This window comes from Hippocampus comes, unplaced genomic scaffold (genome assembly GCF_001891065.2).
Source record: "Hippocampus comes isolate QL1 unplaced genomic scaffold, H_comes_QL1_v1.1 scaffold164, whole genome shotgun sequence".
In the NCBI taxonomy this organism is placed as follows: domain Eukaryota; kingdom Metazoa; phylum Chordata; class Actinopteri; order Syngnathiformes; family Syngnathidae; genus Hippocampus; species Hippocampus comes.
Genome location: NW_017805005.1, coordinates 1 through 24,931, shown reverse-complemented (window position 1 = coordinate 24,931; position 24,931 = coordinate 1). Strand labels below are relative to the sequence as shown.

Sequence of the window (24,931 nt, the reverse complement as noted above, 5' to 3'; positions counted from 1 at the left end):
GGTAGGAATAATGCCGAGGAGTAGTCGCAGGTTCCGCATTGGTACAATCCACTGAGTCCCGAGTGGGACCACCTGCTATCCCCGGGTTCTTGCTATCCTTTGCCGCTAATGCAAGCTGACGCAGCGTCTCGCCAAGGGCATCTGGCAGACAACGGAGGCCACCAAGTGTCTGAATCCCACCATGCTGAGTTTTATTTGGTGTTACCCCAATTGTGCCTTTTGACGTCTGAAGGCCTCGTTGAAGGCAATAAACGGTTTTGTACTGCACCATAACTTCGGCCCGCGATGATTTTAATGAAGTAATCTGTCAATTGTTTTGTCGATACATTTTGGATACAAAATTTTAACGTCCATAAAAAACAGGAAAGTGAAAGCAGATGTTTGCAAATTCTCCATCAGCACAGAGATAATAAGTCTGGCTTTTATGCAGAGTGACAGAAATTTGAGCGGTGTGAGGCTTTGCGCAATTGTAAATCAAAGTATCTCAACAATGCGAGAATTTATTGAAGCGTGATATCGCTGAGCCCTTGTCGTGTCTCAGCCTTGAGAGACATTTTTGTGTCCTTATTCTTCGCTCATCGTGTAAAATATATCCCTTGGCTCAGCAAAGATCTCAAAACATTCCGCCATCCTTGCCACATGTGTGAGGTTTCATGTAAAACAAATGCGCGCGTACGCTGCGGTTTGAGGATCCAGCTGCGGCGTCTCGCCCTCCTGCAGAATTTCCAAGGCAAAGTAACATTTGCTCATCTGGGGGTGGGAGGGGGGGGGGTAACTTGAACATTGTGCTCGCGTTGGTGCAAAGCTCTTGAAAAGTCTCCAAATTGTCGAGGGCCCACCTCTTCGGTTGGGAGGATGCGTGCAAACCCAAGTGCCTCCGTACATAAGTGCCCCCACCGTGTAAGTCGTAAAACGAACCCCCCCACCCCCGTCCCAACAATCTGACGACCGCGTGATGGGGTATCACTCAGGTCTGCAGTAATGAAATTAGCACTTGATGAGTTTCCATTAGGGTTTATGAGGTGTCTGCGTGCGTTCATGTGTGTTTGTGAAGGAGAGACAGCGTCCTGCTGGTGTCTTCCATTGCGGTGATTCAGGGTGGGCTAACCATCTGGCGGTAAACCTTTAGTCCCACTCGCTAATGGAATTTGTCCCCCCCTTTAGTGATGTGTGTATATGAACTGTACGTGTGTGTGTGTGTGCGTGTGCGGGTACCAGCTATGCTAATAAAACTAATGGCTACGGGTCTGAGGTCTGACATGTCTAATTAGAGGAGAGAGTTCAGATTAGATTGTATGGTGAGTTTTTTGAAAGGTTTCTCATTACCGTAACATCAAGGCTAATTTCCATCAGACCGTCGCATTATGTTAGCATGAAGCTGAGGGACTTTTGCGCCGCAAAAATGTACAGCAATAAATCTTCAGATGTGGTCTCCTAGGATGTGTGCGGCGCTTGCGTCTCCGGTGTTAAATTCAATTGTGTGGAATGTGTTAGTTTCGTTGTAAACGTCAGTTTAAATATTTGAATGCGTTTAAAGCCGGCGGGAGGGGTCAAACTTGATATATAAAAATTTGCAAGCTGGTTAGTTGTGAAAATTTATCCCCTGTAAAGAGTCCCTGGACCCAACGTTTAGACAACACACACATTATGCTACAGCAGGGGTGTCATACTCGTTTTTGTCACGGGCCACATTATATTTACCGGTTCCCCTGGGGAGTCGATATGACTGCGAAACCGTATAAAGAAGTCAAGAATGATGGTTTATTCAACTATAGTTTAAGTTACTGCCATGAGGGTTTTGGTAACAAGAAAACTTACACTAGCTCTCTTATAAATTACATACGAGAATTTGAAATTTTGGTTCAGATTTTAGCAAGCGTCATCGAAGTTGACATGTTTGATTTGCTTTCGCGGACCACATCAAATGATGTGGCGGGCCAGATCTGGCCCCCGGGCCTTGAGTTTGACATTTTGCTTGCGTAATATTTGAACAATGAGTGCAAAATGGGATGTGTGTCATATTTATTTAGAGTTATATCCAATGACATCCTGATGAATTTTAATGCACCGCAGTGCGGCGGCCATGTTATCGTAGAGCGACGTTGAAAATCTCGGCTGGGCGTAAACTATCCCAATCCTGTCATCAGATCAAAGGCGCTGCCCTAAATTTTCCTAAAATGTCTCCAAATGTCACCGTGGCCTCCAGGCTGCTTGATGAGGCCTGTTTTGTTTCGTTCGCGAACATCCTGTGATATGTCACTCTCCGCTCTGGATTGTTTTGGGGCCGTTAGCGAAACAGTGAACCCTAGTTTAAAACTGACCCACAAAACAATGAAACATCGTATGTTTTAAACACAAAGACGGTCAACCAAACTAGAGCATTCACAAATCTTGCAACACCAGCGACAGGCTAATGAAATTAGCATCCATGTTAGAGTGATAATCAATCTTGTAACAACTGTCACGTCAACACACAAAATTACCGTATTTTCCAAACTATAAGTCAGTTTTTTTCATAGTTTGGCCGTGGGTGCGATTTATACTCTGGAGCGAATTGTGTGAAATTATGAAAACATTATTAACTGCATATCATTTCACATCTTATCTTCACATGAAGCCGCAAGAGGGCGCTCTAGGCCCGTGTTGATAAGTCGACAATGAGTCTGATGTAATTAACGTAGAAGAGGAAGCGCCGCATCTTCTACCTCCGGAGTTGGCGGTGTTGTTTGAAAGTGACGCGGAGGGTGACTATTTCATTGGATTTCCTGATTTGGAGTGACACTGATGGTTTGGTTAACTTGTTAGCATGTTCTTCATGCTCTAGTTATCGGAATAACTCTTAATGTTACGTGAAGATACCAGGCACGTTGGCCTCGTTGTTTCTGCGTCATGTAACATTAGCATATCGTACACTTATTCAGCGCGTTGTTCTCTATTTTAAATTGCCTTTCACGATGACATGTCTGTTCTTTGTGTTGGATTTTATCCAATAAATTTCCCGTAAAAATGCGACTTGTACTCCAGTGCGACTGACAAGTTTTTGTCTTCATTTTTTTATGGCGAGTGCGACTTAAACTCTGGAGTGATTTATAATCCTGAAAATACGGTACTCAACAAGCATCGGAGCAAAATGACTATCACTGGACCAAAAGTTTGCCCGCCCCTGGTTTAGTTGGTAAACGCGCCAATCAGTGAAATATTTTCCTCCAGTCTGATCTTTTAAGTCCCGCCGCTCACTTGGGGTCTATTTCAAGGGAAAAGGGTCAGACAAGATCAGACAATGTCAGGAATGCTCGGCAGCTCCGATCAAAGTGTGGGAAGAAGGAAAGAAAAGAAAGAAAACAAGTCGTCCTGGATGCAGCTCTCGTGTGTCTTGGCTCATGACGGCGTTAAAGCAACAGTGGCAGCAGCGTTTGAGGCCCCCCCGATTTGGCCTGTCAGGTCACGTATGTTCCCCAACCACCGGGAAGTCGGCGGCGTTTATGTAACTTGACTTTTCTTGTCTTTGATCTTTCGCGCACATACACGCTAGATGTTTCGTAAGTATTCCGGTCCGGTGAAATCGGCCATCCAGAGACAATTATGAAAAATATTGTTTGTGTTCCTTCCCACACTCTTAAAACACATTTTACAATTTCGAAAACACTTTTTAAAAAGTGTTCCGTAGTGCGTGTTCTCATTTATTTCACTCTCAAGAAAGGGAGACTGTTGTGTAACATCGCTTTGAGGAGCACGGTTGCTCAGTTAATTATCACGTTCAGAGGTTGAGCGTGTTAGCTTCAAGTTAGTTTCTCACTCACAGTTTAGCTTCCGCGTCAAACTGACGTGTAAAATAGAACAGAACTAAACTAATTGACGGTTGAAAAGCATTCACCCCAAACATATTGTGTCTAAAAGAAAGTCCGCTAGCTTAAAGCTAACCTTTTAATGTGAAACACTGTAGACGGGCTAACAGAAATTAACATTAGTGTCAGGGTAATTCAAAACCTTCAGTCAACGACTACTGTGATATATATGGAGCAGTAAAACATACAAACTGAGCATACAAGAATATTTATAGGCATATACATTATTACTTAGTCAACATCCATGACGTTGTTGGATTACGGTAACGACACACAGTTCTGTTGATTTACTCTTGTTGGTACTTGTTTCCGACAAGCTTCTGCTCAGTTTCATGTTACAGCAAAAAAAAAAAAACTTAACATAACATTAAATAATAAAATGTTTTCAATCGGCCTACAAAACTGATCAAAGGTTCTATAATGGGTAGCCATTAGCATATAGCGCTACATGCATGCTACAACAGTCTTTCCAGCACGGGGGGGTCAGCGGAAGGCTACGGAACTGGGCCAGCATCCGTCCAATTTGAGCCGAGAGTGACGAGCAGCCGTTACGCAATCTCCTCTCGCTCTCCGGCCGCCAATTAGTGCACTAATAGCGCCGCCGATGCACCGTTTCATCCGTCTCATCGGGGAGGGGCGGGGGGCAGAGCTCCGCGTGACACAAGGGAATTGTTGTTCCATCGGGTCTCATCATTTGGAGACCTTTTTGTCCTTTCTGTCGCGGAAAGAATCTGTCCGCCGGGGGAAATGTAATCAAATGTGCTGATGAGAAACCGTTTTCATTTCAGCGATAGGGAATGAGCCTCTATTCATAGTTTCAACCCAAAGTAATCACAAACTGTAATCCCAAAGCAGACAGAAACCTTTTTGTTGGCCGAGTTGTACCACATACTTCCTTGTCACAAATGTACTACTTTTCCACTAGGTAGCGATTAATATATTCGTTTTTATTTGATGTGGCTGGAACGAAAAATGTCACAGAGCAATTGTCAGGGGTCCCACGCGGCCAACGGGATGCTGGGAGCGGGATACTAAAAAAAAGGCTTTGAGTGCTTGTACTTAGCCGGCAGTGTTTTCGCCACCTTAACCGTGCGCTCTTTGACTCTGCTTACATAAGCATGACCTCTGCCAGCTCAGCGCCGCTCTCTTACAAAAACGCAAGCGGCCCACTATGCAGATTTATGCAAATGAAAGGGGGAGGGCGGGGACCTCTGGGCGCTGACGCCATGGCAACACGTGCTGGAATGAGGCTGCTGGAAATTGAAGCTTTTGTTTATCGCGACGTTCGCTGGCTGAAAGTGGCGACCTCTGTGATCATAAATATCACTTGAGCGCTAACGCGGTGAGTCGCAATCATTTTGCCAGAGATCATTCGAAGCTGACTGAAATTTCATTCAATCGCGCTAAAAAAATATCCAACAGTGACATCTTTGTTCACCTATTTACGCCGGTGACATATACTGTTTCCCCCGCCGCCTCTTTGCGTTTTTTTTGTAACGCTCTCAAATGCAACAAAATGGCGCCGCAGCCCTGGCTCATAGGAAAGTAGTAATTGGTGTCAAGGCAGTATTTTGTGTTAAGTCCCGAATGCTCACACAACAGATAAAAATGAGCAAAAGTGTTTTATTATTCATATATATTTGAAAGTGAACAAAAACATGCATGTGAGGTGCAGGTCTTATTTTTGTCCATTTGGGTTTGCCATCCATCTGTGACTTTAAATGCATGTAATGATTGAAAGAGAGACAGAGACTTTGTTTGTTGAGGCGCCGGCAAGTTTAGTGTGTGTTGTTAACGGAAGTACGCTTGTGCATTTTTTTTTTCCTAAATCAAATCTTTGATCAGTTTTGTAGGCCGAGTTTGCAATAATATAACCTCCGATCGATCGGCCATGGAGTTGATTAGCTTCTCTGACGCGGCCGCGTCGGATCACATCCTTCCAACTGACGAGCGTTCCCGCTTCCCGTTTTGTTCCTTCCCCGGCAAGCGCACGTCTGCATCCTGAGAGGAGAAGAGCAAGTGTTGCGGCGTTCCTTTAGTCAAAACAAACAAATAGCTCCGAGCAATCCGTCGCTAATCTATCTCGCTGTGTAAATAGCCAGCCCAAACGTGCACACGGTCACGCACGGACGCACGCACAAGGGCAGTAATTAAGATTGCGGTGCAAATATAATCCCCCCACGGGTTTTGATGTCGCGGGATTAAATCCAAACGGCCTCCATATTGCTGTTCTTCCAGCCTAATCAAAGGATTAAGGCCACATCGCACTCGGGGTCCACTAAATATCCACGCAGCCGGAAGTTGAAGTCGGGCTACTTTGAGTGCTCGCCGATACCAAGCATAGATACTTGATGAGGCCGTTTCTTCTTGTTGTTGTGATGAAATTGGTATATTTTAACCAGGGCCTCATCAATTAATAAACCGGCTGATTACATCGGCTGATTTTAGCTCTTTTGAAATTGGCGAATTTTTAACCGTTGTATTCAACAAAATGAGAACGCTATCTATTTTAGCCTGCGCTATTTTTATTTATCATAAAATAAATTTGGGACATTTCATTTCACTGGGGAATTTTGCAAGTATTGATCCCAAACCGTATCGCTAACGCGTAATAGCTAACGTGGAACGTGAAGCTCCATCGTTGGGCTAACAGAAATTCAAATGGATATTACCAAATTCTAAACAACCAAACAAATGCCGTAGATTCTCGACATGAGACGCATTGCCAAAAAAAAAAAAATTATATATCTCGCATTACCGTGACGCTGTTATTACTGAGTGATTCTGTTTTTTGCATTGTCGGAACATACCGCAAACAAGTCCTGCCATTTTATTCCAACGTGTGCACGTGATCAAAACTGCAGGCGTCATCCATGACGGCAATCGAGGCGACAGGGGGGGTGGACCAGTCACCGCGTGCGATAGCAGCGCGTCTTGCGACGGCTATAAATAAAAATCCCCGCCGCCGCGCTCTTCCCCGCCCGGAGTCGCTTGACAGGCGGCTCGCTCCCAGACGCCAGACGTAAATTCGACTTAATAGGCGGCAACGAGCGTGGCAACATTAGCGCGTTCCCGGGCGACCTCGGTGCAAATTGAGTGAAGGGCGGAGGGGACGGTAATTACATCCTCCGTTTGTGTCAGCGAGTCAGTTGTTTCTCAACATCACTCGAGGGAGTTGCGTTGAGAAAACAAAACGATTCGAGTCATTCCATTCGTTGTATTTTCATTTCGAACCATAAATAAAAAATGACACATTTATTGCGGGTAGAATTGAGTCATTATAATGAATGAGTCATTTTCATGAAACACTTTTCATAAAATATATTTTGAATCATAAAATACAATAATGCACTTAATTAGTAGTTTAACACTAAGTTAAATGTTTTTAAGTTAAGGTAGATCTTTGTGCGTGTGTGTGTGTATTTTTTAAAAATTAAATTGAATTATTTAAATTTCTGATTTTCAACAGCGCTGAATCCCGAACATGGTCGAGGTCATTGTTGACATTTTAATTAAGAGATTCAATATTTTTATTGAGATTTTTTTTCCCCAATAGTTTACTCATTTAAAGAACATAATAACAAACAAGAAAGATGTTTTTTTTTTAAATAATGAAATAAAGGAAACATTTTTTTTCCCAAAAATATTTTAGTAGTTTCAATTTATTTGAATAAACACTTTTTTTTTTAACGGCTGTATGTAATTTGCAATTTGTTTACAGTATGTTCTATAGTGACATCACACTTTTCAATTTAAAAATGTTAATTTTAATAATTGACGAATACGGATTTTGTTTTTTGTTTTTTTTTTTATTAACAAGATGTTTTTCAATTCACAAATATTTTGTCGGTTTAGTCCTTGAATTTAGATAAGTCTAATAACCTTGACATGCTGTTTTAAATTTCGTGCGTATTTTAAAATCACTTATTGTTTTAAGCCTTTCATGTAATTTCACCGTCGAAAACACTTCATTGTAGTATGACTGATACGTCATACAGCTTGTGTCATACAGCTTGTGCTTCGGAATTGTAAAGCGAACAGTTTACCGCTCTGAGTCTGATCAGAGCACTTTGATCGGAGCGCTTTGAGTGCCATTTTTCCCTTGAACATCTTGAGGTAATTGCCCATACCGAGCACACAGTCTGATCACAGGGGAGCCTCCCAAATCTGCCTCGGAGCACATGAAAGTGCATCCCTAAAAGCTCCGGGATCTCCGTTCTCAGCAGGCTACTAAACAGTCTGAAGATTTTGACTTGAAAACATGAAGGAGATGACTCCACCCACCCACAAACCCGGATTGTTTCACCCTAGCGCCTTTGATTACGGCCGCGCTGGCGCACCAACGCTCCGTTCCATGTGGGATTTATTTGTTTTGAAAAGGGCCTGACACGCCGCTCACCTCCCGTCCTCTCCAATCTGCCTCCCGGAGGAACGGCTCACGTTGACCCGCCGTAAACTCCGTCCCGCCCGTCGTCCCGTGGGTTGGGGAGTGGGAAAGAGTGCACGGGTGAAAGGGTGCGTCTCGGGCAACCAGTGGGGGGGAGAGGCGAGATGCAGATGGTGGAAACAAAGTGGACAAGTGGGACTGTGGAGAAACAGATGTTATATTTCACTTTGTTTGCATCAACGCAGCAAATTGACTTCATACTCGAAAAGATTTGACCAAGGCTGGATTTGTGTTATATGCATATATTATTTAAATCAGCGGTCCCCAACCTTTTTTTGCCTCACGGACCGGTTTAATGTCAGACAATATTTTCAGGGACCAGCCTTGAAGGTGTGACGGATAAATACAACAAATTAATTAGAGTTGTCAAATTATCGCATTGGGATTAATTACAGAACTTTTTTTTTTTAATTGCGTTAATCTGAATTTTAATCTCTGCCTTTATTGTTTCTGTAGGTGGGTTGCCTTTTTCTAATAGCCCTTTTTATGTGTTGGCTTCCTGTGTTTGAATTGCTGAGGGTGGAGAAACAACTGTCAGTCACAGCCTGAAGCGGACATTGATTGGCTGCCATTTTGTTGGGGCTTGTTTCGCATTCCAAAAACGCCCTTGACGACACAGTTGATAAAGGTCGAGCGTTGTGCCTAATTTGTAAGAAGGAGTTTGCGTACCACCGAAGCGGCTCAAGTTTAGCCTCCCACATCAATGCAAAGCACCCAGTCGCGAGTGCAGCCACAGCTAACGTTAGCACCGAAAGCGTTAGCAATATAGCGAGCGAGCCATACATAGCAAAGCTCTTCGGCAAACTAAACTCGAGAACACCCCACGTATGAGGCATAGTTGATGTGTCCTCTGTAGACTACTAGAAGTGATTGATTGTTTATCTCAGCACTTTTAGTTTGTCATGATGAACAGTGTTATTTTTGAAGTGCTAATTTACAGCACTGGGATTTAAGGGTCTGTTTTATTTATTGTTTATTATCTGAAGCAAGTTCAGTGTTGAGCAATTGTATTGCTCAGAAAATTGTTCTTACTGTTTTTGGTATGTTAACCTCAGCGCTTTCTAAAGACCTGATGTTCTGTTTTATTTTTATTTTGGAATTCTTTGGAGATTTACAAAAACAAACAGTGATATTCCCCCTCGTGGTTTAAACTAAAGGTTGCAGGTAGGACTTTGACTAGTCTCAAATACAAAAGAAAGTAAATAGCGAGGACTACATCTGTCCAAGTCTGCTGAAAAACAATGAAATACCGTATTTTCCGCACTATAAGGCGCACCAAAAAGTCTTCCATTTCCTTAAAAGCTCACAGCGTGCCTTAAAATCCGGTGCACCTTGTTTATGGTCATTACGATATGTCAACCCCAATATGGCTCCTTGCTGGAGACATGCTTACAATGTTATAACTTGCTGTTGGTTCAGTGAACTGTGTCGCTGCTTTATTAAATACGTCATTGGCTCCTCCTGGCTGGGCCTTTTCCCCTTCCCAAAAAAACTTTCCAAAGACGTTTTTTACTCATTTTGCTAGCTCCCGGTTTTCATTTCAGCGGTAACCTATCGCGTGACCGAGAAGCCCGCCTTGACCTGCGTCAAGAGTGACATACTGTAGATGGATGTAACGCAGAATCCGGTAAATTTTCGAAATAAAACATCTTTCAGATTCCGAAATGAATAAAATGGAACAATTGTAAATTATTTATTCTTTCTGTGCGGCCCGGTACCAAATGACCCACGGACCGGTACCGGTCCGCGGCCCAGGGGTTGGGGACCCCTTATTTAAATGACAAAATTGCTACACCCTACCTAGAGTCAAGCATGGTTGGTCGGCGGCATTATGCTTTGAATGCCTTGTTAAGCTGGAGAGGAATTATGAACAGCTCCCAATACTAGTCAGTGTGAGCAGAAAACCCGTCGGGCTACTCCGAGAAAGCAAAACAAGGTCATGAAAAGCCTCCTAGACAAACTGAGCTTTATATGGAGTCAGATGCACATGAAATTGTGGCCGCCAATCAAGATGAGTTGGAATGTGCTTGGTTAATTCCGAACACAGCCACATCCCTACGTAAAAGGCTCCTGGCATTGAAATCCTGGCATTTCAATGGGTGTGTGTAGACTTTCTCTACCCACCGTACACCCAGAAAGGATGCTGTCCGGGTCAGAGAGGGACGAGATGGGGGGGGCACAGCACGCTAGTACGGCAACAGGGTTGGAAAAGAGAGGCTGCTGGAAGTGGGTCACAGCGGCGCACTGACATGATTGAAAGCGACGTGCGGTTGGGGATGGGGTTCGGGCGCAGGGGAGGGCGGATGGTGCCACTGTCCGCGTCACCGCACGCACACACAAAGACACGTGAGAAAGAGCGCGAGAGAGAGTCGACACGAGGTGTGAATGTTGCTCTACTTTTTGCTCGTGCTAATGCTGAAGTAAAAACGGCCCCTCTTAAAACGGCGGCGAGCGAGCCCACTCCCGCCCCGTCGGCTAATGAGTTTATTTTCGGCCGGACCGCCGTCCTCGGGGGAGCGCGGGGGGGGTTCTTGGACGAGAAGCAGAAAGGGCTCTGATTTGCTGGCCCAGCGAGCGCTTTGAAAGTAATTGGAATGGAGATGAGAGCTTTTATTTAGTAGACAAATATTTTGTTATAAGTACAGTATTAGAAGCATTTTTTTTTTCTTTTTTTTTGCGTGCGAGGAGGACCCTCAGTGAGGGATTAGCGCTCGGACCACTCGGACATGACGCTAAGGTTTAAACGCAGCCCCCCCCACGGTGAGGATTCAAGTCCTGCGTTTGATACCCACGAAACAGGCGATTTGCATGCGGGGGTCGAGCGTGTGTGGCGTTCAAAGCAGATGCTCGATCGGGTTGTCGACGAATAAGTTGTCATTGTCAAAAAAATAAAACAAAATTAATGCTAATCCCTTTAAAAAAAAAGGGGGGGGGAATGAATTGATGCCCCATAAAAATATTTATAACTGCTTCTATTAGAGGTTCACACTATGAATATTAAACACCTACATTTAATTTCAACCTCCTTATACTACATTGTGAATTGAGGCAACGTTTCCCAGTGAAATGAATGCAAATGCAAATAATCGATTCTGTCAAAGCACATTTTAATATGAAGTATAACATGCGGCGTGGTCGCTGACAAATCCCACGAATAAAAGACTGAGGAGGAGGCGGAAAAAGGACTGATTTAGTGTGTATTTCGAAATTGCAGCGGTCACCTGTGATTGGTGGATAACCAGGAAGTGAGCGAATGCTTGCTTGGAGCTCAACCTGTGGGCCGACCACTACGTTTAAATTTTTTTTAAAATTTTAGATTGGTTCAGTTTTATTACAAAATTATTGACTTCTTTTTTTTTAATCATGTGTTCTTTTTAAAACAATGAAAACAAATATTGAGACGAATGATTTGAGTCGACTGTATTTCCTCTGAGAAAAAAACTAGCTCTGAAATGAGAACAACTAGGAAGTGACGGTATCAATACAGTCTGTCCGTTTAACATTTCTGATAGTGGGACAAACGCAATTTGAATAAATCCCACTCGTAGAACCGAATTTCCTGTTGACATTCCGGCGGCCAATAAGATACCAGTTTAAACAAACAAGGATGCACATTCATTGGTCTGTGAAGAACCTTCATCTTAATCGGCTTGAGTGGTAGCCAAAGGTCAGGCCGGCATCAGATGAGTCCAGATTAGCGGGTCACAAGGCCCAACCTGGAGATTAGCGGCGGGCCAGTCTTCATACGTGCACGCCGCCGCTGCTTGTGTGTTACAACACTGCAGTTGTCAAGGTGTATAATGAGACATCGTTCATTTTTCGGGGTATATGCTCCGAAAATGGTATACAGTCTTTTTTAAAAACGTTTTTCAAGATGTTTAATGCCACTCTCAGTTTACTGTCAAGCTACATGTTATATATTTCAAACAACCAGGCACAGGCCAGTATCAGATTCTGACAATATGATTACCCTGAGCAAAAACAATCTCGGTATCAAGGTATTAAAATTACAGCTCTAAAATGACCTATTTAAAAAAATATTTTGGTAATTAAAGATAGCCTTATTTTGCCCATTCAACACATTTTATTTTTCAACAAAATATCAAATATGTAGGACAGAAGAAATATACACCATGTTAAGCGTAAGCTGTGAATGTTGTCCTTGGGGCTAACTAGTAGCCACTGGCACCATTTTTTTTTTTAATTATTTTTTTAAGCACGGTGCACATTGATCAACAGAGCAACAAAATATCAGTGTTTGCATCATGTCTGTTGTCTGTGTTGTGTTGCTCCCGCCTTTTCTGCCATATGTAACTGCTCACCCCTCCCGTTTCTGCTCATCAAGGAGGAGGAAAGTTCATGGTGGAGATTAACTTCGAGGCGCCTTGCGAGCAGACAATCATTTTGTAACTTTCTTAGAAGTCCCCTCAGCTCATTCTCCGTGACAGCTAAGTATTAGCGAGTATTGAAACCACGACTTTTTCAAACCTTGATAAACCGTCAAAACGTAATTGGTAATGGGCCAATATCCATTTACAATATGACAAATTAGCATTGATGTTACACGAATAGGTGGGGGTGTGTGAATGATAAACTATGATAAAAGTCGGGGGGTGCACTGCGTTATGCGATGCCAAAGAAAACTTTTCGAACTTTTATATAAATATATATAAAGTCAAATCTGCCAAAGCGAAGGGTCTTGTCAGGTGTCTTTTTGTCTGTCTTTCCACTTAGCAAACAAAAGCTTGTCCATCCCTCGCGACGCGCCGTCAGACTGCGACGCTGTAAATTAAACGCGGCTTTTTTGGGGAGAACAGGCTCGGTGCCACCTACAGGGACTGGGGGATGACGCGCCTCACTTCTCTGCTCCTGTCCCCGGTTTGAACCCGCCACCGCGAGCAACAGCGGCAAGCGAGGAAATTCTGCCGCGATGCGATGGGTGTGTGATGCTTGTTTGCTGCTTTTTTTTTTTTTTTTTTTTTTTTTTTACCGGAAACATGTGGCGGGAAAAGAATGGGAGAGGGCATCGGGTCAGACGGGGATAATGGCCCAGGGAATGTTTATGCTTTTGAAACAGACATCATTGAACAGCTGGGTTTTTTTGTCCCCTCCTTTTCCAAGTGCAGATATCACATGACCACATGGAGAGATGAAAAGCGGAGTGGCAGGTCGAACACATTTGCATTGACGGGGGTTTGGCCAAGCGTGATTATTTCATTTGCACATTTAAACTTTTTTAAACTGAAAGTGATTTTTTTTTTTATTTTATTTTTTTAGCTTTTTACCAAAACACTTATTTTTTTTCAAAATTCTTTTAAATATTTGCCTCACCAAATTTAATGTCTAACTGAAATAATAATTTCATAAATACATTCTTTTATATGCATCTTTAAAAAAATCTTTTATTTCTTGAGGCTTTTGTAAAAAAAAAAAAAAAAAAAAATTTAAATCACTTTTAGTCACTGTCACTTTTTCTTCATGATTTTTATGAACATCAAATGTTAAAATCTGATTTTATATACTGTATTTTCCGCACTATAAGGCGCACCGAAAAATCTTCCATTTTCTTAAAAGCTCACAGCGCGTCTTAAAATCCGGTGCGCCTTGTGTACGGTCATTAGGGTAATATGTCAACCCCAAGATATGGCTCCTTGCTGGAGACATGCTTACAATGTTATAACTTGCTGTTGGTTCAGTGAACTGTGTCGCTGCTTCATTAAATAAGTTTTTGTTGCAGTTCCGAAGAAAGGAGAGCTGTGGTGTTTTTTTTTTTTAAATGCACACTTACCAAAATGGCAAAATAAATTCTGTGGGGGGGGCTAAAGAATTTATTTTGAGATTTCCTTGCTTGATTTTCTGTTTTGATGCATTATTTTCAATTTTCGGAGTTTCATTGAAGGAATCGTTAATTTATGTTTTTCGGAGGCGGTCATGAACGTCTCTCGAGTCGAACGGAAGGAGCGTAATCCAGTGCGTTCAATTTGTGAAAAAAATTACAAAATAGGCCATTCATTGAAGGTGCACCTCATAATCCAGTGTGCCTTTTAGTGCGGAAAATACGGTAATTATATCAATTTTTAAATGTTTTTTATGCTATTCCCTAATTATTTTAATTCCGTTTTTATTTTATTTTTTTTAACCATATGACCTATCCCAGGTCACAAAATTAAATGGTTGACTTATATAAACGTTTCCGCTCTGAAATAGAAATTCTGAAGATAAAAGCTCACAATTACATTTGGAAAAACTCCCCAAAGTTTGTGAAGGTTCTCATGTGCCAACCGTTGTGGACTCCTGTGGGCCTTCTGGCGCCGTCTGCCGCCTCGTCGTTTTCCGTGTTCTCCGTCTTGACATCTTTTGAAATGCTAATGGTGTCTCCTCCCCTCTTCATCTTCTTCTGCGGCTGCAGATTCCTCCTCCAACTACATCCGGCAGCTAGAGACCAAAGTGCGAATCCTGGAGGACGACAACAATAAGCTCCTGTCGCAGGTGAGGCATCACAGTGACGATTCTCCTCGATTCAATTCGAAATTGCCCAAAACATTCGATTTGAACCGAAACCTTTCCGATTGAGTGAAGTTGGGGGGGAAAAGGTGGGGGGGGGGGTCAATTAAGGTGCTGACTATAATGCCCTCACAAGTGGGCAAGCAGAGCCGCCGTGGTGAGTGTAGCACGTTCAGCTCTTTATTGAACGGGACCAACGTTCAAACACACAAATACAAAATGAAAGCACTCGTAAGGAGCATGGAGCCGATCAACTGAAAAACTGGCACTCGCCAAGTCACACCCTTTAAAAACAGTATAGTGGACCTTAAATTATCCTAACATTTGGTTTTTAACCATTTCAAAAAATGTTTTACAACACAGCGCTATTTATCTTGAATAAAAGCATGGAACAAAAAATGAGTTGTTTTTGAAGGGGCTGGAATTGATTCATGGCCTTTCATTTCAATGGAGCATATTGATTTGATGTACAAGTATCTGAATCATTTTAATTTTGTTTCAACACACAGACAATCTTTACTGTTGAGAAGCTGAAGTTTTGAGGATTTTGACCCAAAAAAGCTATCTAAATGATGAATCGACGACCAAAAATAATTAGCCACTAATTTGATTGCCGATTAGTTGTCGATTAATCATCGCACCCATAGAGCATTTATTTGAATTAATCAGATGATTCATCAGCTGATTAATTTTTTTGCAGCCAAATCCCGGAATCGGCATCAGCAAATAAAACATGTCTTTTTCACGGCGAGTGCTAATCGATCTCATGGCGCATGATGGTTTAAGTATTTTTGATGCAGACTGTGATGTTGCAGAGATGGTCAAACGGCAGCCGACCAAAAGATCCGCCGGCGACCGGTGTTTGAACTCTTCCAGAAGCAGCGTGTTTTTTTTTGTTTTTTTTTTTTGAGCAGCACCCACAACACGAGATGATGAGAGTCGTCGGCGTCTCTCTGCCTGCGTGCGTCTCGGTGTTTAACCATGTTTAATTCATGGCGGAGGGTTCAATGGTGAGCGTCGGTTAGCCCCCTGTGGCAAAAGAGCGAGCAGACGCGAAATGACACGATCCAGCGGTGTTAACCTCCCGATGACTTCGCCCACGTTTTGGAAGATGCCAACGTGGAGGCGGGAGGGGGAAGGGGTCGTTTTGGGAAGTGAAAGGGGTTCACGGCGAGGTCATGTCAGTCTGTGCGGAGACGTAAGGATTGCTCATTAGACGCAAACCGCGGCGCGCTCACAAATGTCTGACAGACGTCACCTCTGTTTTTGTTCTCTTTCATCATAAACGACGATGACGAATTTTGCCGGCAAGTCACTTCTTTCACTTGAAATGCAGACGGAATGTTTCACTGATTCATTTGGATTTCAGTCAATCCATTGCATGTCTTTATTTTTCCTGTTTTTGTTGTTTGTTTTTAAACACATTTGCACGATATTTTTTTCCCCTTGATATTGCTAACATATTTATTGCAGTATCTTTTTGGTTTCACTGGACTGGCTCCAGCTTCATTTTTGGATTTTATTTATTTTTATTGCAAAATTATTTCCCGAGATTGTTACAGCTCTATTCTTCTTACCTACAAAATGTTAATATTTATTTGAAATAAAATGATTGAACACCATTGCCCCTTCAAATTTCACAGGACTGTACACAATTATTATTTAGTATTATTTTTTGTGGTGGACTGTCGCATTTCAGTTTAGAATTTTTACTGCACTTAATTCACCGCACTGTCCCTACTTATTTCTTTTTGGGTTTTTTGTTTTTATTTCTAACCAAATTATGAATGACTTGCTGTTATTCTGTAGTCACTGTACTCAAATCCTTGACAACAGTCTTGCCGTTTTTCCCTCTGCAGGCTCATAGCCGTTATAGTTTATCACAGATACAAATGAAGAAGGTAACTGTTTTCCACTCGCTTCTCTCTCTCTCTCTGGTGGTGGAATTTCAGCTCAGCCTTTCGGTGTTTCACCTGCAAAGGGTGGACACACACACACACACAAAAGTCACACTGAACCTCACATTTGCGGAGAACTTACCAATTGGCTTTCTATCGCCATCATTGTTGTCTTGATGCTAAGATAAACTAGCAGCTAATGGCTTGTGCCTCTCGATTTTTTTCCCCCCAAACTCTGTAATCTGAACAATTTAGTTAGGTTTAAGGTTTGAATACACCTGAAACATTACTCAGTTTCACGTCTGTCTGTGTGTGTGTGGGTCCATGCCGTTTCTTTTGGTTTTTGTTGTCCACAAATGTTTTGCAAGGTGGAGAAGTTGCTCTTGTCCCGGCTTGCCAGGACGTCTTGCCAGCGGCGGCATAAATATTTGGGACTACAAGAGCGACGCAGGTCGAGCCACGCATCAATAATGCATTGAGTGCTTTCTTTACAGCAGTTCTTCTTGGGAATCATTGTTCTTGAATAAAAAAAAGTTTACGAGGGAGGGGAGAGGGGGGCTCTTGGTGATTGTTAAACTTCCTGCTTAAAGCTTGAAGGGAACAAAAGTCTCTTATCACAGGAATGTTGACCTTTCCCTGGATACCGTTCAACGTGTGCATATTAACCCGCAAAGAAGCAAGCGTGAGGAGACCAGGTGTGAATGTTCCCAGACAAGGGCGAAATTGGCTAAACTTGCAACTCTCATGCTCATGTTAGGGCTCTCTAATTTTGAAAAAATGATCGTGTATAGCACAGTGTCTTGAAAAGAAAAAAAAAATGTAAAGAAAGATTACGGTGTTTTTTTCAGAAATAATATATAGTAAGGCATTTTTTTCCCTGAAAGAACCATGTGTCGTAAGGCGTTTTTGAACAACCATGTATCGTAAGACATTTTTTTTTCCTGAAACGACCATGCATAGTAAGGCTATTTAGCTGGAAAAAAACAGAGATGAAAGTCCTCCGGATTTTCCCGGAATTCCGGGTTTTTCAAATTTTTATGAAAATTTCTCCGGAGAATTGAGGAAAATAAAATAAATAATAAAATTAATCCGGATATTAGTTGACAACATTGAACGAAGACGCGTTTGAGTTCGTTGTATTGCTGTCACGAGCGTAGCCAAATTGAGGCACTAACACTAGTAACGGTAAATAGATTTTTGTTTGTGTAATAACGACAGAAGACATGATGGCGTTTGACTAATGGTTTAGTAGAACGAATGGCAACTCGCAACAACAGTAGCAAGCGTCATTTTGCCTCTTGGGTTATACCATCTCAACTAGAACGTGGGGGATAGTCCCCAAACAATTTTCGTCTCTTTATAAACACACCCGCTAAACCCCAGTGTAACGAATAAAAGACGCCGTCAACAAGACAGTTGTAGTAAAAAATATATTTGGCCAAAAAGGGAAAAACACAGATTGGCAGAAAATCGTGTCCGTCCGACTTCGAGTGTCGTCTCTGCTAACTTAGCTTAGCTGTTGTCGTGTGTGACGTCATTTGCGTCGACGCTGATTGGTTGAAATCAAAAAACGCGCTTGCGTACATGTTCGCGCTGACGCACGCGCAGCAGAGAGCAGCGGACTATCGACTACTGAGGCTCGCTGAGCTTGAGTGGCGTCGCCACAACAGTAATACCCTTGCCTCGCATTCTCATGGCCTCGCCATATCTTGGACATTTCGAAATTTCGGCCCGAACGGAAGCCACAAAGGGTACACGTGTGAACACAAAAGGAAGATTAATCATTGAATGTCGAGTATTTGAATAGCGTTTTGTGTAAACTAATTCATGCGTGATTGGCCAAGTGCGCGTGTGTGTGTGTGTATATATACCTTTATTTATTTATTCCGGAATTTTCAGAAAAGTCCACTTTCATCTCTGAAAAAAACGACCACAGTAAGGCGTACTTAGCCCCCCCCCAAAAAAAAAACGACCACGTATATACGTGTATATTGTAAGTAAGGCGTGTTGAGCCCCAAAAAACGACCATGGAAAGTGAGGCGTTTTTAGCGAAAAAAATCATGTGTAGTAAGGCGTTTTAGCTGAAAAAGAAGCCGAAAAAACCCACTATGTATAGTAAGGCGTTTTTAGCCCCCAAAAAACGACCATGTATAGAAAGGCGTTTTTAGCGGAAAAAAACGACCATGTATAGTAAGGCATTTTTAGCCCCAAAAAAACGACCATGTATAGAAAGGCGTTTTTCGCCGAAAAAAAACGACCATGTATAGGAAGGTGTTTTTTGCCGAAAAAAACCGACCATGTATAGTAAGGCGTTTTAAGCCGAAAAAAAAACACCATGAATAGTAAGGTATTTTTAGCCGAAAAAAACGACCATGTATCAGAAGGCGTTTTTAGCCCAAAAAAACGACCATGTATACTAAGACGTTTTTAACTAAAAAAAAAAAAACGACCATGTATAGTAAGGCGTTTTTTGACGAAAAAAACGACCATGTATAGGAAGGCGTTTTTAGCCGAAAAAAACGACCATGTATGGTAAGGCGTTTTTAGCGGAAAAAAAACGACCATGGAAAGTAAGGCGTTTTTAGCCCAAAACAACGACCATGTATAGGAAGGCGTTTTTAAATAAAAAAAAACGACCATGTATAGTAGGGCATTTTTGACCAAAAAAAAGCCATGTATAGTAAGGCGCTTTTAGCCGAAAAAAACGACCATGTATAGTGAGGTGTTTTTAGCCGAAAAAAACGACCATGTTTAGAAAGGCAATTTTAGCGGAAAAAAAACGATCATGTATAGGAGGGCATTTTTAACAAAAAAAAACGACCATGTATAGGAAGGCGTTTTTAGCGGAAAAAAACGACCATGTATAGTAGGGCATTTTTAACAAAAAAAAAATGACCATGGAAAGTAAGGCGTTTTTAGCCCAAAAAAACGACCGTGGAGAGTAAGGCGTTTTTAGCCCAAAAAAACGACCATGTATAGTAAGGCCTTTTTTTTGCCGAAAAAAAAACGACCATGTATAGTCAGGCGTTTATAGCCGAAAAAAACGACCATGGAAGGGCGTTTTTAGCCCAAAAAAATGACCATGTATTGCAAGGCGTTGTTAACTCAAAAAAACGACCATGTATAGGAATGCGTTTTTAGTCCAAAAAAACGACCAAGTATAGGAGGGCGTTTTGAGCGGAAAAAAATGACCATGTATAGAACGGCGTTTTTGAGCCGAAAAAAACAACTCTGTATAGTAAGGCGTTTTTTAGCCGAAAAAAACGACCATGTAAATCAAGTAGGGCATTTTTAGCCCAAAAAAACGACCATGTATAGTAAGGCGTTTTTTGCCGAAATAAACGACGATGTAAAGTAAGGCGTTTTAAGCCGAAAAAAAACGACCATGTATTGTAAGGCGTTTTTCACTCATTTAAGCCGATGTAAAGAAAGGCGTTTTTAGCCCAAAAAAATGACCGAAAAAAACGACCATGTATTGTAAGGCGTTTTTAGCCGAAAAAAACGACATAGTATAGTAAGGCGTTTTTGGCATGAAAAAAACGACATAGAATAGTTAGGCGGATTTGAGCCCGAAAAAAGCGACATAGTATAGTCAGGCGTTTGTAGCCGAAAATGACATAGTATAGTAAGGCGTTTTAAGCCCGGAAAAAAAACGACATAGTATAGTAAAGCGTTTTTAGCCCGAAAAAAATGACATAGTATAGTAAGGCGTTTTTAGCCCGGTTAAAAAACGACATAGTATAGTAAGGAGTTTTTAGCCTGAAAAAAACGACCATGTATAGTAAGGCATTTTGAGGCCGAAAAAAACGACATAGTATAGTAAGGCGTTTTTAGCCGAAAAAAACGACCATGTATAGGAAGGCGTTTTTAGCCGAAAAAAACGACCATGTATAGGAAGGCGTTTTTAGCCGAAAAAAACGACCATGTATAGGAAGGCGTTTTTAGCCGAAAAAAACGACCATGTATAGGAAGGCGTTTTTAGCCGAAAAAAACGACCATGTATAGGAAGGCGTTTTTAGCCGAAAAAAACGACCATGTATAGGAAGGCGTTTTTAGCCGAAAAAAACGACCATGTATAGTCAGGCTTGTTTAACTCAAAAAAACGATCATGTATAGTAGGGCGTTTTTAGCCCAAAAAAAGCGACCATGTATAGTCAGGCGTTTTTAACTCAAAAAAACGACCATGTATAGAAGGCTTTTTTTCAATCAAAAAAACGATCATGTATAGTAGAGCGTTTTTAGCCCAAAAAAAGCGACCATCTATAGTAAGGCGTTTTTAACTAAAAAAAAACGACCATGTATAAGAGGCGTTTTTCACTCAAAAAAACGACCATGTATAGGAAGGCGTTTTTAGCCGAAAAAAACGACATAGTATAGTAAGGCGTTTTTCGCCGAAATAAACGACCATGTATAGTAAGGCGTTTTTAGCCCAAAAAAACGACCATATATAGTAAGGCATTTTTAGCCGAAAAAAACGACATTAAGGCGTTTTTAGCCCAAAAAAATGACCATTTTTAGTAAGGCGTTTTGAGCCCGAAAAAAACGACATAGTATAGTCAGGCGTTTTTAGCCCGAAAAAAATGACCATGTATAGTAAGGCGTTTTTAGCCCAAAAAAATGACCATTTTTAGTAAGGCGTTTTGAGCCCGAAAAAAACGACATAGTATAGTCAGGCGTTTTTAGCCCGAAAAAAATGACCATGTATAGTAAGGCGTTTTTAGCCCAAAAAAATGACCATTTTTAGTAAGGCGTTTTGAGCCCGAAAAAAACGACATAGTATAGTCAGGCGTTTTTAGCCCGAAAAAAATGACCATGTATAGTAAGGCGTTTTTAGCCCAAAAAAATGACCATTTTTAGTAAGGCGTTTTGAGCCCGAAAAAAACGACATAGTATAGTCAGGCGTTTTTAGCCCGAAAAAAATGACCATGTATAGTAAGGCGTTTTTAGCCCAAAAAAATGACCATTTTTAGTAAGGCGTTTTGAGCCCGAAAAAAACGACATAGTATAGTCAGGCGTTTTTAGCCCGAAAAAAATGACCATGTATAGTAAGGCGTTTTTAGCCCAAAAAAATGACCATTTTTAGTAAGGCGTTTTGAGCCCGAAAAAAACGACATAGTATAGTCAGGCGTTTTTAGCCCGAAAAAAATGACCATGTATAGTAAGGCGTTTTTAGCCCAAAAAAATGACCATTTTTAGTAAGGCGTTTTGAGCCCGAAAAAAACGACATAGTATAGTCAGGCGTTTTTAGCCCGAAAAAAATGACCATGTATAGTAAGGCGTTTTTAGCCCAAAAAAATGACCATTTTTAGTAAGGCGTTTTGAGCCCGAAAAAAACGACATAGTATAGTCAGGCGTTTTTAGCCCGAAAAAAATGACCATGTATAGTAAGGCGTTTTTAGCCCAAAAAAATGACCATTTTTAGTAAGGCGTTTTGAGCCCGAAAAAAACGACATAGTATAGTCAGGCGTTTTTAGCCCGAAAAAAATGACCATGTATAGTAAGGCGTTTTTAGCCCAAAAAAATGACCATTTTTAGTAAGGCGTTTTGAGCCCGAAAAAAACGACATAGTATAGTCAGGCGTTTTTAGCCCGAAAAAAATGACCATGTATAGTAAGGCGTTTTTAGCCCAAAAAAATGACCATTTTTAGTAAGGCGTTTTGAGCCCGAAAAAAACGACATAGTATAGTCAGGCGTTTTTAGCCCGAAAAAAATGACCATGTATAGTAAGGCGTTTTTAGCCCAAAAAAATGACCATTTTTAGTAAGGCGTTTTGAGCCCGAAAAAAACGACATAGTATAGTCAGGCGTTTTTAGCCCGAAAAAAATGACCATGTATAGTAAGGCGTTTTTAGCCCAAAAAAATGACCATTTTTAGTAAGGCGTTTTGAGCCCGAAAAAAACGACATAGTATAGTCAGGCGTTTTTAGCCCGAAAAAAATGACCATGTATAGTAAGGCGTTTTTAGCCCAAAAAAATGACCATTTTTAGTAAGGCGTTTTGAGCCCGAAAAAAACGACATAGTATAGTCAGGCGTTTTTAGCCCGAAAAAAATGACCATGTATAGTAAGGCGTTTTTAGCCCAAAAAAATGACCATTTTTAGTAAGGCGTTTTGAGCCCGAAAAAAACGACATAGTATAGTCAGGCGTTTTTAGCCCGAAAAAAATGACCATGTATAGTAAGGCGTTTTTAGCCCAAAAAAATGACCATTTTTAGTAAGGCGTTTTGAGCCCGAAAAAAACGACATAGTATAGTCAGGCGTTTTTAGCCCGAAAAAAATGACCATGTATAGTAAGGCGTTTTTAGCCCAAAAAAATGACCATTTTTAGTAAGGCGTTTTGAGCCCGAAAAAAACGACATAGTATAGTCAGGCGTTTTTAGCCCGAAAAAAATGACCATGTATAGTAAGGCGTTTTTAGCCCAAAAAAATGACCATTTTTAGTAAGGCGTTTTGAGCCCGAAAAAAACGACATAGTATAGTCAGGCGTTTTTAGCCCGAAAAAAATGACCATGTATAGTAAGGCGTTTTTAGCCCAAAAAAATGACCATTTTTAGTAAGGCGTTTTGAGCCCGAAAAAAACGACATAGTATAGTCAGGCGTTTTTAGCCCGAAAAAAATGACCATGTATAGTAAGGCGTTTTTAGCCCAAAAAAATGACCATTTTTAGTAAGGCGTTTTGAGCCCGAAAAAAACGACATAGTATAGTCAGGCGTTTTTAGCCCGAAAAAAATGACCATGTATAGTAAGGCGTTTTTAGCCCAAAAAAATGACCATTTTTAGTAAGGCGTTTTGAGCCCGAAAAAAACGACATAGTATAGTCAGGCGTTTTTAGCCCGAAAAAAATGACCATGTATAGTAAGGCGTTTTTAGCCCAAAAAAATGACCATTTTTAGTAAGGCGTTTTGAGCCCGAAAAAAACGACATAGTATAGTCAGGCGTTTTTAGCCCGAAAAAAATGACCATGTATAGTAAGGCGTTTTTAGCCCAAAAAAATGACCATTTTTAGTAAGGCGTTTTGAGCCCGAAAAAAACGACATAGTATAGTCAGGCGTTTTTAGCCCGAAAAAAATGACCATGTATAGTAAGGCGTTTTTAGCCCAAAAAAATGACCATTTTTAGTAAGGCGTTTTGAGCCCGAAAAAAACGACATAGTATAGTCAGGCGTTTTTAGCCCGAAAAAAATGACCATGTATAGTAAGGCGTTTTTAGCCCAAAAAAATGACCATTTTTAGTAAGGCGTTTTGAGCCCGAAAAAAACGACATAGTATAGTCAGGCGTTTTTAGCCCGAAAAAAATGACCATGTATAGTAAGGCGTTTTTAGCCCAAAAAAATGACCATTTTTAGTAAGGCGTTTTGAGCCCGAAAAAAACGACATAGTATAGTCAGGCGTTTTTAGCCCGAAAAAAATGACCATGTATAGTAAGGCGTTTTTAGCCCAAAAAAATGACCATTTTTAGTAAGGCGTTTTGAGCCCGAAAAAAACGACATAGTATAGTCAGGCGTTTTTAGCCCGAAAAAAATGACCATGTATAGTAAGGCGTTTTTAGCCCAAAAAAATGACCATTTTTAGTAAGGCGTTTTGAGCCCGAAAAAAACGACATAGTATAGTCAGGCGTTTTTAGCCCGAAAAAAATGACCATGTATAGTAAGGCGTTTTTAGCCCAAAAAAATGACCATTTTTAGTAAGGCGTTTTGAGCCCGAAAAAAACGACATAGTATAGTCAGGCGTTTTTAGCCCGAAAAAAAGGACCATGTATAGTAAGTCCGAGACCTGCATTGGGCTGAAAACGTCTTACTAGAAGTGGTCCTTTTTTGGGGGCTAAAAACAACACCCATTGGGTAACATGTACCCTCGAAAGTGTAGGTCAAATACGCCTACAGTGCAGGACAAGTCACATTCACTGGTAGTCTAGAGGTATACATGCCGGCGTTCGGTCCAGGCAACCCCGGTTCAAACCCCGCTCAGTTTTGTGAAAATATAACACTTAGTTGCTTTTTCCTGGAAACCCTCAATTGTTGGTGTAAAATATGCCTGTAGTGCAGGACAAGTCACAGTTACTGGTAGTGTAGAGGTATTCACGCTGGCGTTCGGTCCTGGCAACCCCGGTTCAAACCCCACCCAGTTATGTGAAAATACAAGACTTAGTTACTTTTTCCTGGAAACCCTCCAAAGTGCATGTCAAATACGCCGAAAGTGCAGAACATGCCTGACTATACATGGTCGTTTTTTTCGGCTAA

General features: G+C 41.4%; 1 protein-coding gene across 1 annotated transcript in view; it reads left to right on the top strand.

Moving 5' to 3' along the window:
* The window catches only part of LOC109509614 (coiled-coil domain-containing protein 85C-B-like), a 32,381-nt gene extending 15,268 nt beyond the window's left edge, over positions 1-17,113 (top strand). The window contains exons 2-3 of the mRNA XM_019859447.1: positions 14,702-14,781; positions 16,656-17,113. Of these exons, the coding sequence (XP_019715006.1) occupies positions 14,702-14,781; positions 16,656-16,871 (296 nt within the window). The 3' untranslated portion in view covers positions 16,872-17,113. The remainder of the gene's footprint in view (positions 1-14,701; positions 14,782-16,655) is intronic.
* Positions 17,114-24,931: the final 7,818 nt, after the last annotated feature.